Source organism: Musa acuminata, chromosome BXJ1-4 (genome assembly GCF_036884655.1).
Source record: "Musa acuminata AAA Group cultivar baxijiao chromosome BXJ1-4, Cavendish_Baxijiao_AAA, whole genome shotgun sequence".
Classification (NCBI taxonomy): domain Eukaryota; kingdom Viridiplantae; phylum Streptophyta; class Magnoliopsida; order Zingiberales; family Musaceae; genus Musa; species Musa acuminata.
Genome location: NC_088330.1, coordinates 8,024,186 through 8,044,237, shown reverse-complemented (window position 1 = coordinate 8,044,237; position 20,052 = coordinate 8,024,186). Strand labels below are relative to the sequence as shown.

General features: G+C 40.2%; 3 protein-coding genes and 1 pseudogene across 3 annotated transcripts; 1 reads left to right on the top strand and 3 right to left on the bottom strand.

The window, feature by feature from the left end:
* The first annotated feature begins 426 nt into the window (after positions 1 to 426).
* On the top strand, positions 427 to 2,531 carry LOC103981078 (basic leucine zipper 23-like). The gene has a single exon (XM_065163481.1). The coding sequence runs from the start codon at positions 1,470 to 1,472 to the stop codon at positions 2,151 to 2,153; it is 684 nt and encodes a 227-aa protein (XP_065019553.1). The 5' UTR covers positions 427 to 1,469; the 3' UTR covers positions 2,154 to 2,531.
* Positions 2,532 to 6,496: 3,965 nt separating this feature from the next.
* Positions 6,497 to 7,963, bottom strand: LOC135645261 (probable sugar phosphate/phosphate translocator At5g25400). The gene has a single exon (XM_065163457.1). It carries the CDS (start codon positions 7,792 to 7,794, stop codon positions 6,751 to 6,753), a length of 1,044 nt encoding a protein of 347 aa, XP_065019529.1. The 5' UTR covers positions 7,795 to 7,963; the 3' UTR covers positions 6,497 to 6,750.
* Positions 7,964 to 8,151: 188 nt separating this feature from the next.
* On the bottom strand, positions 8,152 to 10,353 carry LOC135672051 (cytochrome P450 98A1-like; annotated as a pseudogene).
* Positions 10,241 to 20,049, bottom strand: LOC135645255 (uncharacterized). Its single transcript, XM_065163451.1, has 9 exons — positions 19,542 to 20,049; positions 18,457 to 18,782; positions 16,567 to 16,741; positions 14,735 to 14,914; positions 13,809 to 13,889; positions 13,553 to 13,716; positions 12,086 to 12,222; positions 10,774 to 10,889; positions 10,241 to 10,689 (listed from the first exon to the last, which is right to left on the bottom strand). Exons 2-9 carry the CDS (start codon positions 18,717 to 18,719, stop codon positions 10,441 to 10,443), a joined length of 1,365 nt encoding a protein of 454 aa, XP_065019523.1. The 5' UTR covers positions 18,720 to 18,782; positions 19,542 to 20,049; the 3' UTR covers positions 10,241 to 10,440.
* Between the last annotated feature and the right edge of the window lie 3 nt (positions 20,050 to 20,052).

Below are 20,052 nucleotides of genomic sequence, written 5' to 3'. Positions count from 1 at the left end.
CCATCTTGATTGGCTGTGATGTATCATTTTCTCAGCTAATTGACTTCCTAATCCGATCAAGATTCCAATCCATCTTAAAGATGAACACAATAGATTTGCCGAATCTAAACTGCATCACAGAGACATTTAATGATAGGATTTTTCCTCAACTGTCATTTAAAGATAGGATTTTGCCTCAACTGCCAAGTGGATCAATCTATCTAAAAAGAGATCCAAAAAAATCTATATCTGTACGAAAAGAGATCCAAAAGTCGACCAAAAACGGGCCGCAGTCGATTTGTCTTGGCCCGGTCCGATTAGAAGTCCGGTCCAATCATCAAAATTGAACCGGACCCCGCCTTGCGTACCTGCTGAGACGAGCATGACGCAACGATGGGAGCTGCATGATCTACCGATCGAGCCATTTTTAATGTCATCCTTGGATTTCGTAGCTCTCTGAGTGATGGGGATCTCAACGCAACATCGTATTCACCATTTGGCATCCGGAGTCGTCTTTTAATGCTCTTCTTTACAGGTGTCGGATGATGTTCTCCGCAGAGCAACTGCAGGAGGGTTGACAATTTTTGCTCCGTCCAAGCGGAAATTTCTACACGGGGAACCCAATCTCATGAGAAGAAGTCAAAGACTCGAGTTCGTTTCTGCATTTTGTTCGTGGTTGCATTTTGGATCGAGAAGTATTGGAAAAGAAAGATCTTTGCTGCACGAAAGATAAGCTTGTTGAAGCAATTTGTGGGGGAAAAAGGGCGGCTTCTCCTCGATCGCTTTTTGGTGTTCTGCTCCCATCAAATCAACTGTCTCTCGCCCTTCCTTTGGCAGATTCTGCTCCCCAGAAAGAGCTGAGAAGATAGGGCGAGAAGCCCCTCCTTTTTGCTAGACTTGACCACTGATCTGCCGTCCCGCTTTTTCAAGCTCTGATGCCCCCCTCCGACTCTGAGGCGGCCTTTGGGTTACCGGCGTCAAGGTCTCGTTTTGATGCTTTGTTTCCACTCCTTGGATCAGTTTTGCTCCAATCTTGCAGAAAAGATCCAATCTTTGGTTTCATATTGCTGGTACGGGAATAATAGTGTGCTGGACTTAGGGTTCTATCGTTGAGAACGTATGCTCTTACGATCCCCGCCCGCAAATTCTGCTGTTTATTTCTTTTGCATGTCTTTCTTGTTCGGATTCTGAAATATACGGTGTGTGTGCTGATCAAGCTCTGCTTCAATTTCCAAACCTGATGATTTCGCAGTAGGAATAAGAACGCCGTCTTTGTTCTTCTTGAGTTATTCTTGGCTTCCGGTTCGAGCTCATTGTCTCTGTTTTAGGAGGAGGAGTTCGGTTCTCTCGGTTGGTCCTCTTTCAAGCTCTGTCTCTGTCTGACGTTGTACTGCACAAAGAATGCTTAATTGATCCATAGATAGAACTGAGAAGTAGTTGAGATTGATACTGGGTGCTGTGCTGTGGTTCACTGTTTGGTTGCAAGAAGCATGGATGATGGAGAAGTAGACCTGTCGAGCCACCTGCTTGTTTCGGATCCTGAGATAAACCAGAGCTTCGATGAGTTCTTGAGAAGCACCAGCACATGCACCCACACCCATACATGTAACCCTCCAGGGCCGGCTGCTGCCACCCACACCCACACATGCTACCACACCCATACTCAAGTGTTTGCGGCAGGCGAAGGGGAGAGCGTCGGAGAAGAGGAGCCAAAAAGGTCTCGGAAACCACTCGGGAACAAAGAGGCTGTGAGGAAGTATCGAGAAAAGAAGAAGGCCCATGCAGCCTTCCTGGAAGAGGAAGTCAAGAAACTGCGCCTTGTGAATCAGCAGCTTCTGAGAAGATTGCAGGGTCAAGCAGCGCTCGAAGCAGAGGTGATCAGACTAAGAAACTTGCTGGTGGACTTCAGAGGGAAGATTGATGCTGAATTGGGTGGCTTCCCGTTTCAGAATCAGTGCAGACCTGGTTGCTTACAGTGTGATGGTGATGGTCAATGCATCAGCCAAAACCTTGCAGCGATCGATTGGGAAGGGAGTCATGTGCCTGCAATTGCAAATTGTCAGATCAATCCGAGTGGGGATATTATAATGAGGCAGAAGCCGGAGATCGCCGAAGCTGTGAACTCAATGAATGTTGTAGGAAGTTTGATCTCATCTACTTCCCAAACAGAGTGAAAGGTTTGATCGACAGTTCTCTTATATGTTTCTGAGTCCTTAAAACTTGCTATGTTGCAGGCAAACAGGCCGGCTGAGCAATTTATGATACTTACATGCAGGCAGAAACGACATACGTTTTGTAAGAATAATGTTTTATGGATGACAAAAAAGCTTAGAACAAATTCGGCATGGGTGGAAATCCAGTATGTACATAATAAGAAATGTTGAATATGCACATAATAATCATATCCAAAGAGATGTTTTTGCTGCTTTTACTAGTTTTGTGTCGGGTGCTTAATGCAGAGGTAGAAATGATCTTTGCTTCATATGTATTTTGCAAGTATTTTTACTCTTTTGAACTATGGAGATGGTTTTATAATAATCTGTTGCCGAGTATCCAAATTGGTAGGAGCCCTTAAGATGATTCTTCAGTGAAGACCTGCGGTGGCTCCTTTTATGCAATTTTGTTTTTTGTTTCTTCCTTTTAGCGGATGGCAAAGCAACACAGCTTAAGAGCAATAAAAAGAAATCTCGTCTTCTGGAGGATGTACATAAATACACTTCTTTTTTTTTTTGTGCTGCTTTTGATGAGTCATGTCATGTACTAAATGTTGCCAAAGAGTTCGATTTTTGCTTCATATGTATTGACCTTTAATCTTTTGAAATGCAGTGATGGATTGTAATAAATCATTATGGAATATCCAAAAATGGTAAAATCCCTTGAGCTGATTTCTTCCTAATGTTGAATACTTGTAGAACTCCATTTTATTTGGCTTGCTGGATGATAAACGGTTTTTTATGCTGTTTCATCTGCCAAGTCTCCTGTGTCGGAATGAACATCAATAAAGGCTTGATTTTGATGTTTTCTATAAGTATTTATAGGAGATTGATGAATTTGTTTTATCGATCATATACAGTGAAATGCATATCGTGCCGGTACTCACTGGATCTGTATGGGTTGTAAGTTTATCAGAATTTTTGCATGTATATATTTCATGAGAACCATATCCAGGATCGATTACCACAGAAAGTGAGCTGTTTGAAACCAGTGAGTACTCAATTTACTGGATCTGTATGGGTTGTAAGTTTATCAGAATTTTTGCATGTATATATTTCATGAGAATCATATCCAGGATCGATTACCACAGAAAATGAGCTGTTTGAAACCGGTGAGTACTCAATTTACGCAATGCTTTGCTGCGGAATTGTCGAGTTACCAAGACCAAAATTGTGGATGTTGGTTTTTGGCATTTACAAGATGTCATCTAGTTTATGATGATAGATTTGTGGGTATTTTTACTATGAACTTTGCATGCAGAGAACTGTATAATTTCATGCCCATGCAACAGAATCTTCTGGCTAGTTGTTGCAAGGGAACACAAGAAACATACAGGTGTATGATTTCATGTAATAGCAGATTGCTACATAACATGGCCAGAATGATCTTATATTTCTTGTATTTTTATAGATTTGTGCTAACTGTGGCTTAGATTATGACTAGTTGTTGCCACTCTGTTTCTCTTATGCCTGACATTTAGAGACAATGCATATTTTTTGGGCTTGAATCCCATCTCTATGCTTTTAACTCCAAGGAAGTAGAATAGGCCATACCTTGGTATTGTCATGGTCTTCAGTTCCATCTGTACCTCTCAATCAGTGAAGTAAAATAGTTGAATTGCTAAATTGATTCTACTGTGTTCATTCAACCTATATCTTTATTAAAAATAAAATAATATAAATGATGATTTATACTGAGCTACAATATAATTTTCCTAATCTCAGCTATAAACTATACTAAAATATTTCATCAAGTTTCTACTTGCATGGTTAGGTTTTCTTATAAATGTTATCAATTGAATTGACAATTTATATCCAAAGAGCTGACTAAGATAATATAATTCCACTCACCATGCTTGCATTGTTGTTTATTTACTTCATTTTATAATTGAGGTTGGTTTTCTTACCCTTAAACAATAAAATTGAGCCAAGTCAATTCACATCAAAACTTCCAATTCAGTTAACAAGTTCCTGTAGAAATATAAACATTATATCAATCCAAACATAAATGCATATCAAGTTGTCCATTGCACAGTAATAGATGTAATTGAACAGTCATTTCACCTAATCTATTGCAGATAAGATGTCATGAAAGCGTTTCATGGCTTTAAAATTGAAGCAAGCACAAGACTTTGATGCATGTAATATATAAATATTACATTGAAGCATAAGTTATATGATCTTAATGTGAAGCATGCCAAATGTCTGAAAGTGTACCTGGAAGCTGTTTTATCTATCCAAAAAAAGTCAACTGCTACCAACCTAAAATAATATCTTCAGACAGTACAACATGTCCATCAACATTCTCAAGCAACATCACAGATCTCATAGTGGCCAAGACACAATATGGACCAATACAGTAGTCATGAATCTATATTGCAGGACACCAATTTCCTACCATCTGCTTATTGAATAAAACTTTTATCAATGTGAAATCCTGCTACCAACCATTTCACTCCATGCTACATGCAGGATGCAGGGGATGCATCACTAGGAAAGGTGATCACTGCTCCCCAAAGGGAAGTATGGAGTCTCATCACCATGCTGGCCCCCCACTCATGTGACAAGATCATGGACTCCTGCCTGTGCTGGCATTGTCACAGATCTCATAAAGTGAGATTAGTGTAAGCTTTTAAGATTTCTAAGCTACTATCCAAAATTTAATTCAGGCAGTCATCTACAAACAGGTCCAGTAGAGCAGAAGAGAAAAGACTGATAGAACAGCATAGGCAGTTTAGCTTTCTAACTTCCTGTTCAAAGTGCTTCCATCAAATCATGGAGAGCATTCATGTAGGACTCGTACTTCCTAGTGAATGATCAGAAGAAATCATTAGATTCACATTCCAACTTAAAAAACTTCAAATTAAGCCACTTCTGACGGCACTCGAGTCATCCAGAACAAGCTTGCACCACAACTTCCATAGTTGAGAGTAATCAGCACATAACAAATTCAAAAACACATTTGACTCAATATTATTCAGAACAACTAGGAATTCTTCAGTTAATCCACATTTAATATCCTCATGCATGTTGCTCACAAACAACATTTGATAAATCTCTTTGTTATTCATAAAAAATTAGCCAACATCTTGGTACCCTACCAGTAACAGGCAAATGAGCAGAATTTATTCCCTTCCGACTTCCAAACAATCTTTCAGGCTAAAATCTTCCAGAGAAACAATCTTTTTACTAAATGAATGTACACCATAGGTATAACATTGCTCTTTTCTCTCTTTCTTTCTATCTTAGTTCAGTATTTAATGCTCCAAATCTCTAAATCAAATCATAATAAAGAAATAGTTGTGACGGCTATTCTTCTTCAACTCTAGTACATCCTTCCACAATTACAGAATCATGAAACTTTACTACACATTCAGCTGACTAAGGTTGTTTTAATTCATCCTTTTGCATCTACAATACCCTTGCACTTTTTATCTTTACTAAGGTTGCTACTGAATCAGGGTTGAGGAGGATTTAATTGATGATCGTGGGTTTAACCCGCCGAATGTTCTAGTACTAAGAATAGTTAAATCAACCTGGTCAAAAGAGTACAACAAAGATAACCCAAATAAAATACTCTGCACAAGGGTATGGATTAGCTATGTAGTTACCTACCCCAAAGAACCTGAATAAATAGGTTAGGAACTGATAGAGAAAGACAGGTTAAGTTTACTTGGTTTTGCATAATTTAACTAGCTATTTTAGTTTTTAAGCCAAGGTTTTAATAGAAGTTTCATACCCAATTCGACAACTAACCCAACTGATCTGGAATATATCATGAAAATAAATATTGACCAGTATTGTTCTAATATGGTTCACTTCTGATCCTTGTTTGTCTAGTTTCAACAATCCTTGCCTAGTGGAAGAAACACTCCATCTACATAAATATCACAATTCGAGCCTTGAAAGTATTGATATATAATCCAAAACAACCTAAAAGCAATAAGCAAGAAACAAGTCCATGAAAACAAAGGGATGTGTAAATTCATGTTTCATAACAATATTCAACAATAACAAAAACACAGACATTTTGTGGCAAGGACACATAAAACAAGTCCAGCGAAAATTGTTGGTGTCTTTATCGAGACTGACATTTTAAGAACAACAATGTCAGCATAACAATGACATATATGACCGCTGGTCTTCAATAGGTTACCACAGAGGGAAAGTTGCAGTATCTATAATAGGTTCAGCATGCATCTGATTAGCCAATAGCAGAAGATAGCAAATTAAATAACATTTTCAGTGTCATTTGGTAAAAGAACAAAAGAAGGTTCCAACATAATCAGTGGGCAATCCCTCTATCACAAGAAAAATAGATGGATCCAATTCACAGATTGTCCAACAGCATCAAGAACTGCAATTAATATGAATTTAGCATCCTTTCCTATAGCCCAGGTGTGGCCCGTGTGACAAAATTGAATCAATATCTCAGAATAACTGAAGAAGAGCATTAAAAAGAACGATTTTTTACCTATCTATGTTTCCGAAATGTACTACTAGCGATGAATAAGCTAATGAATGAAGAGATCCATCAGCAGAACAGAGCACGGGCAGATCAAGCCTGGGAGTCATTCTTCCGGTTGCCGCTCGCCGCTCGCTCAAGGAGCTTCCCAGACTCCTCATCAACCTGGGCGGCCTTCTTCTGCGCCTCCTTGGCCTTAAGCGCCTGCAGCTTGGCGTGGTTGTAGTAGCCAACACCAAGGAAGGCGATGGCATAGCCGAAGAGATTGATGCTGGTGACGGTGTCGCGGATAACGGACCAGGAGAAGGCGATGAGGAGCCAGTCCTTAACAACGCCTGCGACGTTCATGGTGAGGGCGGAGGTCTTGCCGACGAGGAGGAAAACGGCGAGGTTGAGGGCGAAGGCGCAGAGGCAGTTGGTGCCGAAGATGAGGAGATCGGGGCGGAATGCGGAGGCGGCCAAGCGGTCGCGGAGAATGGGGAGCTCGATGAGGGACCAGGGGACGAGGAGGAAGGCGAGGCAGCAGGGGGCGACGTAGTAAAGGGAGGTGATGGGGTTGAGGGAGATGCCCTTGGAAGTGAGGAGGATCTGGATGAAGACGAGGCGGGTGGCCTCGAAGGCGACGGCTGCGAGCTGGAGGGCGACGCCGGTCGAAACGAAGCGGGCCTCGCCGTAGGCGGCGATGGCGACGCCGAAGGAGATGGAGAGCATGTTGAGCATGGAGGAGGTCCTGAAGGTCTCCTTGTTGAAGAGTACGCCGATGGAGTAGACAGCAACGGGCATGAGGGCCTTGAGCATCTGGATGAAGGAGACGGAGAGGTAGATGTAGGCGGAGTTGGAGAACCAGAGGGAGACGGAGTAGAAGGCGCCGATGGGGAGGACGGAGGAGAGGTAGAGGCGGCGGGTCATGGGCGGGGACGAGGGAGGCGCCACCAGGCGGAGGATGCGGACGAGGAGGATGGCTAGGGCGGAGCAGAAGGACATGTGGATGATGGTGAGGCTGATGGGGAAGGGCCAGGCGTACATCTTGGGGTCGAGCACGTACTTGTTGTACACGATCACCGTGAAGCTGAGGAAGATCCACAGCGCGACGTAGGCGTACGACAGCAGCGCCTTCTTCATCACCCCATCCGCCATCGCTTCCCCTCCCACTTACTCCGCCGCCGCCGCCGCCGATGATGAAAAAGATAGTCCCTTCTTCCTTCTCCTCCTCCTCCTGCTTCGATGACTCGATCAACAAATCTGCCGCTACCGATGGAGAGATCCAAAGTTGGAGGGAGCGGAAGAAGTAACAGAAATGGGGTATTAACTGACACGAAATAGTGGAGGTTATTATTTTTCTTAGCAGTTTCCAATATATATACATATATATATGTGGAAATAATGTTCTATCAAATATATATGCATTTAAATGCATATTTATTCATATAAATATATTTTATGATATTTAGAGAAATTATTTTGGTGATCGGATGGATTGAACGGAAGCTTACGGACATTCCAAAGGAACGAAGTGCTGCAACGGCACAATGGTTTACATCTCTGCAGGAACACGCCGATACAAATGCAGTGGCAGCCTCGTCGCGGCCACGGCACGCAGTGGCGTACGCATGAAGGTGACCAGCCCGGGGATTTCCGACATGTCAACTTCGGCTGGCTCCTCGCCGTCCGACAGCGACCACCTGAAGTGGTGCAGGAGGTTGCCAAGTGAAAGCCCAGCTGCGCACCGGGGCACGTCCGGCGGCCGGCGCCAAACAGCAGCACCCGGAAATCATGGCCCTTCACGTCGATATCCTCCTCCAGGAACCGATCCGACCGGAACTCCGTAGGCTGCTCCCATGTCTTCGGATCGCGCGCGATAGCCCAGATGTTGACTATCACGGTGGCGCTCCTGGGGATGTCGTAGCCGGCGATCTTGGCCTTGTGGGCGAGCATGAGAGGGGTCGGGGGGTGAAGCCGCAGGGATTCCTTGACGAACGCACTCCAAGTAAGGGAGGCTGGAGAAGTCGGCTTCCCTGATGATGCGTTCGTGTCCTATGACTCGATCCAGTTCATCCTGGATTCTCTGCTGCACTCCTGGGTTCCTCACGATCTCCGCCATGGCCCATTCCACTAGTATGACTGTCGTGTCCACTCCTGCTGTGATCATGTCCTGTTCATCAAATGACAGACGATTTGATCCCTGAACTACTGAAAACAACGTTTGCATGATAACAGAGGGGTAGCAGCTCAACCCAGAGAATTCCGATGATGGTGTCCTCACTGAGGTCATACTGGTCCTTCAGCATCATAAGTGCGTCGACGAAGTGTCCCTGAGCTTCCCCATCTGGTCTCACAAACCTCTTCCCGAAGACAAGCCTTGTCATCGTGTTGAATGCGACTGCTGCAAGATGATCCAAGAGTACCAAGCTCTTGCCGGTCTTGTCTGCGTAGACGAACTCAAAACGCTGTATTAACTAAGATATTCTCTAACAAAGCAATCAGAGTTTCATTGATCGCTTACTGCATTAGATGGACACGATTACTGTCTTGATGTAGAATTCCATGCATCAAATGGCTCATGATCAGCTCATTTACCAGGGTGGCTGCATTCCTTGAAGATGGACTCCACCGTGGCGATTACCTCGTCCTCCCTGATGGGGCGGAGGGCGTCGAGGCGCTTGGAGGAGAAGAGCTCCAGGTTGCAGAGCTTGAGCACCTTGACGTAGTGGGGGCCGTAGTCGGCCCAGATGAGGTCGGTGCCGTCGCGGCTGAAGCGGGTGGCCGAGCGGGACCGGGCGCGATCCACCAGCTGCTGGTCCTTGTCCCTGAGCACCTCCCGCGCCAGCTCCGACCTGGACACCACCACGTTGAGGGTGGTGCCGAACCACACCGACACGATGGGCCCGTTCGCCTCCGCCCACTCGGCGAAGCACCGGACGCGGACCGGCTTGATGTCGTACAGGTTGCCGACAACAGGCCATGGAGAAAGCAGAAGCGGAACAAGAATCCTTCATCAGCTCATGGGTATGTATATATACAGATAGCGGAGAGAGCGAGAGAGAGAGAGAGAGAAGGGTAATGGGTCGTTGACGTTGTGTTTGCAAGATCATTTTGGATTGGGAAGTCAATGGAGGGGGATGGAGGAAGAAATAGATTGAAGTCAATGATGGTCTTATCTCGTCTGCAGTTGGATCAACAAGAAAAATTAGGGCATGCAAATAAATAAAGATCCATAATTTCGTGCACTCGCAGTCTACCAATCAAGGCTTGGATCAAAACAATATCAGCTCAATACCTAATTTTGCGCACTAGCAGTCTACCAATCAAAGCTTGGATCAATATAATATCAGTACAAGACCAAGTAGGTGTACTAAGCATGCCAGGCGACATAAGTCCTATACTTAACCATACAAACCCTGCAACAGTTATGCTCCGTTATACTGTAAGATTAACCTTGATCCATGTATCAATCGATGAATTCCATCTGTGCTAAACCGGTATTGAGCAGTGCTGCACACTTCGCGGTAAATCATCAATTTCCACACATAATGCTGTTCTTGCAGTTGTTAAGCATACCCTTGCAGTGTAAAACCCAAAGAAGAAAAGACCAAGCACCCCTATCGGTATCGCACATTTTTATTACATTTCGATCTGGCATATAAGTCCATTATGGCAATGTGAACTTACATTTATTTCATCGGTGTTCACAACCATTTATTTCATTCCTTTTAGGAACACAGATCAATTATCTCAACTAAAACCACTTACGAGGGACAATCGACGGTGGATAACATAACATAGCTACAACTTAGAGGCATATGCAGTAGCTCGGCTCAATGCAATGGCAGTTTTCGATCCGGACTGACGCCCCAAGTGTTTGCAAATGTAGTCCCCAGCAGCCATGAGCCTTCCCAAATCCACATTTGTTTTTGTGCCTAGGCCATTAAGCATGTACACTACATCTTCAGTAGCAACATTCCCAGAAGCTCCCTTTGCGTAGGGGCATCCACCCAGGCCAGCCACAGATGAGTCGATGACACTGATTCCCATCTGGAAGTCGTAGCAATGAAGTTGGATGAAAATTGAACTAAAAGTATGACTTGTGTTTAACACAGATTGAAGAAATTTGTTTACTTGGAGGGCAACCAAAATATTTGAGAGTGATTGGCCATAGGTATCATGAAAATGAACGGCAAGCTTGTCTATTGGAATAAGAGACATTGCAGCTTCAAGCATTGGAATCACAGTGCCTACAGTGAAAAAGAAATAATGTCAGATTAGCATTTTACTATAACGGTTTTTGTAATAGAAGAAACCATATCAATAGGATTTATAAAGAGTTTGACACTTCTGTCTTACAAAAAAAGAAAAAGAGAAAAAAACCCAAGCAATACTTGAGACTGCCAAATATAGATTATGATGATTTTACAAGGGCCTAAAAGCTGATGGCTGAAGCCACAAACATGGCTCTAACTATGGAGTGGCTTAAGGTCCTCTTGCCAGAGTGTGATCTTGGTTAACATACTCTTCTGTTGACATCCTACGAGTAAATTTAACTTAGCTGACCAAACTAGTTGAGATTTAGTAATTATTTAACATGTATTAGCTTGCTGTGCAAGTCTTCCTTAGATTTTGTTGTTACAACAAAGTGCCAACTACATTTAGAACATGTAAGCTCAACAAAATCACATGGTTCTGAGGGCATGAACTTAATAGTTTAACTAATTCTTTTGATGAAAAGTTGTTAATATAGTTCTGAGAAAGCCAAAAAGGAACGAACACAAGGTTTGCAATTTCGATCCGTACCGATGTACCAATCAATGGTCGGTACAATACATACCAACTCCAAAAATACTTAAAAAATAAAAAAAATAGATTAGGATTTTTAAGTTGAAAATAAATATAATTTTAGTATAATTTTAGCAAAAATAATCTAAATTAAGAAAAAAATAATGACATATCCTTTTTTTTTACTTTGAGGAGTAAACTGTCCTTCCATTAATATTGAATTCTCTACAAAGAATGATTTGAATTGTTAGATATGAGTGAGAATGAGTTTGAGGGAGCTGAAGAGATTGAAAGAGTAATATGAGTTGAAAGAGGGGAGAGGAAAGGGTTTAAACCCTTTCCTATGGTTCAAACGATCAATTTGATCGTTTGAAATAGGGCGATCTCGGCTCTTGATCGGTACTGGTTGAATTTTGACCGTTACCACCTGGTACAGACCCCGTATTGCCTGATACGGGGTCATGTTATGGTATCGCCTAGTAGAGGGCGGTCCGCGTACCGGTCCTCTATCAGACTGGTGCGTACTGCCCGTACTGAGTGGTACAGGTCGGTATTGCAAACAATGAAATGAAGTACAAATTTCTTCTTAGGTTTATAAATTCTTATGCGTTTATTACATTTTACTAACTTCATATGTGATAAAGTGAGCAAAGCTTACCTGGAGTACCAACTCCAATGGTATCACCAAGTGAAATCTCATAACAGCCCATCTCATAGAGTTCTTTAGCTACGTATGCCACCTGTTCTGGAGGCACTGCTCCTTCTACAGGACAACCCACAACACAGGACACATACCTATCAATTACAATTGCTAGTGTCAGATCAGATGTATCATACCAAATAACAATGCTGGACATGCCACCAAATCATCTAAATTTAAGTTGTATAAAGTTGTTAATAGGAACACTAATGAATGAGATGACATGTATCACAATAGTACAAACGCCACCAAATACTGCATTGCAGGTGCATTTATTTTAATGAATGAGATGCCATAGCACAATGACAAGAATCTGAGAATCCCAGTTTGAAGTTAGCATTCAGGCATAGAGATATTAAGGGTGAGCCTTGACTTTAATATAATTGCAAAGCAACTACCCCTGCCCAATTAGCTACATGGATCACTTCCTGCCATTTTGCTCCATGGGAGGCTACTCTCACCTAAAAAGAAATCAGTGACAATGACTCAAGTACAGCCACTATCCAATAAGAAAAGTGTAACATGAAAAGTTTCGACTAACTAAAACCTGTTATAAGAAGCAGGTTCATTGAAGCAAAGGCACTGACTATACATACATAAGATTAAAATGAAAGAAATCATCCTCTAAAAGTGCCCTAGCTAATGGCCATTCACAAACTAGGGACTAGGGTAAAACTAATCCCAACAAATTGGAAGTCAGGGAAATAAGTGATTGCTCTCCTATCCTATGAATGGTCAAATATCAACATATATCTAACTTATGTAACAACAAATATGGTGGATGGCACCTCATGGTATAGTGTAAAAAATACCATTATTATCAAACTCCAGGATTATTCTGGAGTTCTTAGCTCCTGTGAGATACGTGTGCCAGGCTCTCTAGGAGAAGTTCAAGGATTATCATTCCAACACCCCTTTTGTTACTATGGAAACCAGAGGATGGGCCCACGTCACATGATGTTCCTTTTCAGCAATCTAAGTAACCAACATTCAAATCACAGAAACAATCTTTTTCCTTGTACAGGCAATGATGTATACATCGATCTTTCAAACCCCACATACATGGGAGCCTCATGCATCTTCCCATCCTTTTTTATGTTACCACGGAAGGCCTCCTTATTGTCAAATCATCGCTCTTTTCAAAAGTTACCTCTCACCTGCGCTCTCCCCATCTTGTTTTATGTTCCTTTTATCATTTTATGTTTATTATTCTCTTGGGGATGTTTTCTTATATCTTTGTTTCACTGTCAATCAAATGCAAGTTGACTGGGCTGCAGGCCATTCGGCTGAAAGCAAAAAGAAGGCAAATAACTTCTTAGAAAGGTAATTCAACTGAATATTGCAAAACTTTCAGAGAATAAGCTAAAAACTGAAATGATTAGGCACATCACTAAATGCTATCGAAAATTAGTAGGAAGATCTGACCCACGAACAGGAATTGCAAGTTCTTTTGCAGCAGAAACAACTTCACGATAACGATTGAGACTCTCTTCAATGCTGCAATTGATGTTGGACTTAGAAAAGGACTCAGAAGCTGATGCAAATACAGCAACTTCCTTTGCACCAGCTGCAATAGCTGCTTCAAAACCCTGAACATTTTGATTGTAACTATACAGTTCTTCCTCTGATAAACACGATGCTACTCCATATGGTAGGTTCAGACATGAAATTTGAAACTTACTTTGAGATTGGGAGTTAACACAGGAAATTTGACACCATCTAATAGAGGAATTGCTTGCATGACATCCTTTGCATCTGCTAGCTGTAGATAAATACCTCAATTAACAACTATACAAGAATTACATTTATAAACTGGTTTTCAAGTGATACATACACTTTGAGCTTTACAATATTAAACAATTCAATAAATGATCACATGCTAATTAAGAATTCATTCTTTACTGGTCTTGTGTGAGCTCAAAGTATTAACATTGCAGCGTTATTAGTAATTTTAGGGATTATCGAATATGTTCTACTACATAATTTTGGTAAGCAATTCCTTGAATAAGCGAAGTAAACTTCACCATAACCTAACCACAAGTGATGTTTGGAGGTAATTTCATAAATGATTTCAGGAGTGTTTACAGTATCTACCAAACAAGAAATAGACTTGCAACCCTCAGTATTAATAATGTGAATCAATACATACAAATTTATCTATATAAGATACCAAGCAGTCAAGGTACTGAAAGAACATTTTCCAGTTACCGTCAACTAATCTTATCATTTTGCTTTTCTTCCAAGATGACCCCCATGCTACAATATGATCAAGATTCCTGCTCAAGGAATAATCACTCAAGTTCTTCAGATTTGAGACATTTGACTTGAAAAGTATTAAGTGTGATGAACTTCCTTTTCCATTAACCCTGAGTGAAGGGGACCAGAATCACTCATAACATAAGTGCTCTATTTTCTTCTAGTTGTGGAAGAGTCCGTACTTTCATGTGATATGAGTGAACTGTACCACCAAGCACAGAAGACTATGGATTCCATTATGAAATCTTCATTCATGTTCTTAAGCTCTTAAATATTGGGAGAAATTAAACTAAAATTTTAACCTATGGAAAGGTGGACCCTTTAATGATGGGACGATAACTCAAAAAGTACCTGAGGTACCCATTTTGGAGAGACAAAACTTGTCGCTTCAATAACAGATAATCCAGAGGAAACCAACTTGTGTATCAATTCAACCTTTACAGTTGTAGGTATAGTAAGCTTCTCATTTTGTAGACCATCTCTAGGCCCAACTTCTACAATCTTCACAAATCTTGGTATACTTCTGAAGAACTGCAAACATGTTAATTGTTAGTTTCACCTAATGGACAAGGATAATGAATGATCATCAGCATGAAACTAACACATCAGATTTTCAGAGCTGCTTAGTGAAAACTATCAAGAGGCATCTAATTAAAATTAATAAATCTTAAATTATACCAAATAATTTTAAAACAAATTTGGTTGTTTATGAAACACATTCCTGTTCTGACAAGTAAATACCAATCCGATGGTTATTAAGACAGGCCTCGTAATTGTAAACATTGAACATAAATGGCAAAGGTGACTTAAGACATCATTTAGCTCTAAACAATTAGTTGATTGTGTAGTTCCATTGATTTTGAGGATGGTTAAATGAACAGAAGCTTTTGATCCTCCACTAGCATAAATGACAGTTCTGGAGAGGACATAAACAGATGGATATGCATCCAGAGATAATCATCCAGTGGTTAATGCAAAAATAGCTAGCAGAGACTGCAACATACCAGGACAAGTTAGTATTTCTGCCATTTCTTCATTCTACCAATTTTTTTGTTTCTGCTTTAATTGGATTATTAAGAAAATATAAGCAACTGTTGAATGATTTAGAATGGATACTTGCATATATTTAGATGGTACTTCACCTCTAGCTAAGTTGGAGTTTCTTAGAACTGGAAATTGCATTAGGTAATGTCTAACCACTATTTGACAACATGCAAACTATATATCCATATTACCCTGCTCTAAGATCACCATTCTATTTAAACAGAACTTTTTATTTTTTTAATCTAATTGAGTTGCTTCTTACAATAACCTTTAGAAATAATTCTTTATGTCATCTATGTTATGCACATGCCAAGAAATCCAGCTTTTGCATATGGTACTTGTCAATGCAAGTTGGGACATGTGCATAGCTCATGTCATGTCAAAGGCAAGTTCATATGATGCTAGCCTAGGAGAAGACTAGTAACATTTCAGCATGTTACTAATCATGCAACGGTACCTTAAAAAAAATCTTCAATTTCATCATTAACCAAGACTTGAGAAGATGTAGATAAACTTATGAAACTGTACAATATACATCTTTGAGAAACTTCTAACTTCTTTAAAAAAAATGTTCCATCACACTTTACCATGCAGTACAGTGTTCTATTTAGGGCACAAACAAATTTTGGGGCATAATTTCTCAATAACATGTACATCAAGAAGCCTGAAGAAAAGCAGATCTACCTAGATGAACAACACTTTCAGCAAAATTACATAAATACCATACAATCTTACATTATCATGGCAGTTCTTTAAGTTTGTAAATAGTTCAAACTGCATAAATTTAGAGAACCTTAAACTGAAGGTTTCATTTACTATGTAACAAACATGTAAGGAACAACAGTTTTTACAACTGGCACCACCACTATTAACATCACAGATTCATTCCACAATAAAACAATACCAACCTTTAATAATTCAAAAAGGACAAAAGTTTTTCACTTTAACAGAAAAATATGAATTTAGGTGCAATATAAGTACTTTCAAAAGCTTAAAAAGTATAATGCATGGCACAGTTCATACGGACATAATTTATAATTTTTGTCAATATTGTGCAACCAAGCAAAGCATCAAACAAGAAGCAAAAGACATCAAGCTTTCTAATCTTAGAAAAAAGCAAAACCTATCACTTTTAGCACCTTGCCTGCTAGACCACCTATTTCCATGTCATTGCAAGATGACTTATGTCGATGATTTTGTAGATGCCATGGATCAGAGACACTACATATCATCCGGTTCCTACCAATACTTTTCCAGATTAATGGGTCTCTAGAAAACATATCCCTTGGTTGTCTTCTCGAATCATGTTCTTCACTGAAATGAGAAACAAAAGACTGATTTCAGTAGTAACCGTCATGGAGAATAATAATGAAGCGAAGAAATCAGACAAGAAAAACATTTTAAAATATATCAGCAGAGAGCAATTGCAGAATACATTGACAAAAGTGATGCAAATGAGCAGCTCAAGGTGAATACTATGACATTACATTTTATTCATTTAATGGTCACTAAAATACTCTGAGATCATGAAGAACAAAAGTCTGATCACATTGACCCATTAAAAGAAGGAAAGAAAATGGGCATATCTGAATGTATCTTAAAATACAATGATTATTATAGATTTGGAGTTCAATCAATCAAAACTTTCTTTTCATACTAGTTTAGTCAAATGGCCATTTCCAATTGTGCTTTATATGAAAAATATGCAAAGTACTTGACTGTCTTTATTCGTCAGTCTACATGATATTTATGAAGTTTTACTGGTTAATTCTATGGATTAGCTGCACAAAAATACTGGACAATGTCTAATAGAAGATAGTCCTTTAACACCTTAGGTCCTTAACAAAGGATTTGATACAAAAATCATACCAAACTTTAGCAGTTAGTGGGGTCAAAAAAACTTTCTTCATGGTGGTCCACCCTAGGGATATGTGAGCCATTTACAATAATTTTCTGACAGAATAATCTTGACCAATGACAAGATAATTGGAACACCTTTCTTTAATCAATAATGTCTTCATTAATCTCTCTTTTCTGCTGAATAACAGATCCAAGATAGTTTACTAGTCTTATATATCCATCATAACTATATCCTCAATTATTCTCTTGTTATCACAAAAATTACACTAAGTAATTCCTTTATTTGACCTAAATACTTCACTTTTCAGTATTCTCCTTCATTGTTTATTTTACAGTTAATCTCAACAAAATTTTCACCAACCAAAATGTTATCTCCAGCAATAACACACCATGAGATTCTATCACAACCATGAGATTCTAACACAGCAAAAACACACACCAAAGTTCATTCATAACTAAGTAAAAAGAAAGACACAAAGTAGATCCCTGATATACACCTATGGTCATAAAAAACTTGACAAATACTCCTTTAGTCCTAAGAGTAGTGATATGTGTGTGTGTCATCGCATCAATATAACCACTACATATGCTTTTCTAAAATACACAATTCTTTTCTAAAACATACAATGATAAAGTTGCAGAAACTACATCATAGCTTTTTTAAATTCAACTAAACCATATACAACTCTTTCTTGGGGCACCTATATTACATAAATACACAAATAAAGCTAAGAGCAGCACATTATGACTAGCAAACTATACTTAACTGATTTAGATATAATATCATATCACACAACACAAGCTAAGTAGTAGGCACTAGGTAGTACATCGTGATCGACCTAGACCTAACAATACTCAGTATGGTCAAGTAACACAGGCGCATATCACTGTTAAGCGCATACTGAATGCTATGCTATACCCAATGTTAAATTTTGAAGCATGCACCAAATTCAGAAATCTTTGTAGTGGGTTGAAGGGAAAAGAAGTGAAGAGAGATAAAAATAAAAGTTGGTAAAACAAACTACAAAGAAAAAAAAAAGAAAATAATAAGGGAAAAAGAAAATACAACCTTCACAACATGCAAAATCAAAACAAAAATATTTAGTAAACAGCAGCAGGATGAAAAAACATTCAATCTGCTTCATTGTCAATTATAAACTTTGGCTTACTTGCAACGTTCAGATAAGCTGCATTCTCTTCCTTCACTTAGGCACTTGCCCATTGTTGCTTCATCAATTCTGGACCTGGAAGAACTGGAAGTGCAATGTTGAAGTCTGCCTACAACACTTAATCTTGGCATGGTGTCAAAACCCAAAGGCTCCTCTACGCTTGACACTTTTGAACTGGATGTCAAAGTGGAAAACGGGGCAAATGCCAAGGAGAAGTAACTAGTCCACCGCACACACTTAGAGAAAATGTTCTGAGTCAGCATTATATCAAGAGCAGTGGATGACAGCTTGATGCACTTCAGAATAAAAGCAGAATTGTGAGCTACCTGAAAATCAAACAGGCCAAATTATAAGTAGAAAATTTTTAGTTATAGTCTACAATGATCATTCAAGCGACACTGCATTGATATAATCGTAAGAATCTGTCAGAAACAGACAATATGTTTCATGTCATCAAATGAAGCAAAAGAAGAAGAAAATGCTTCCACTTGTACATTTCACAATATGTAATGATCTTTTTTTTCTTTTCATAAAAGTCAATGCGTTTCTTCCTGTATGACCACCTTCATTGTTAGCTGAAGATAGCACCAGTTGGGAGTATGACCAAAAAGATCATTTAAGGATACTTGGACATGTCCAAAGAGGACCATTAAGTTCCTTCAAAGGACAGATTAGTCAGTTCAAATTCCAATTGTTAAGAGAGGAAGAGAAACTTAGAATAATTTGTCTGAAGACAGTAAGAAAGTTATGACAAACTTAGAATCATGTCCAAAGTGGACCATTAAGTTCAATTAAACGACAGATTAGTTAATTTAAAGTCCAATTGTTAAGACAAGAAGAGGGAGACCGCAGAACTATTTGTGCGAACAAGTGAGAAAAGTTATGACAAACTTAGAATTTGCAGATACCAATCTTAGTACAGCTAAATGGCAAATACATAATCAACTAGTTGTCACACCATTTTTTTTTCGTTTGATATTTTTTTGCAGCTTCTCTAACATGAAACTGCCATGCTGGACGAGGAAGGAAGAATAGGACGTGGTGGAGGAAGAATAGGATCAGGAGGAGGAGAGAAGGAAGTGTACCCGCAAAGAAGTCGGCGGCGATCGACGGACAGCCGATGGATAGGCGGCGACGGCAGCGGGCAGCGGGCAGCGGGCAGCGCGTGAAGACAAACCCTAATTGAATGGGCAGACTTCAACTTCAAACTTGAATCATGTCGAATCAAAAAAAGAGGAACAAGTTTGATTCTTCGATCTGAAACGAAGCGATCGACTGGGACTGATGGGGAGATAAAAAGGGGTCGTTTTGGAGAAAGGGAGGATTGCACGATCGACTCAGCGGAGCAGCGCTTTCGCTTCGCTCGCCCTCTTCAGACAAGGCCGCGACTGTACATACATGAACGGAACCCCTCTGGCGACTACGGGACGACGAATCGGGCCTGCTTCGGAGACCGCTCGAGGTTCCTTTAATCGGAGCCGTTGATCTGGGAGGCTCTTCGTTCGCTCCTCCGCGCTTGGCGATGGGTTCGACGATTCGGCGGTCCAGAGTCGGGAGGGCGGGTTCGGATGAAGTGGTTGGTCGGAAGGATATCGC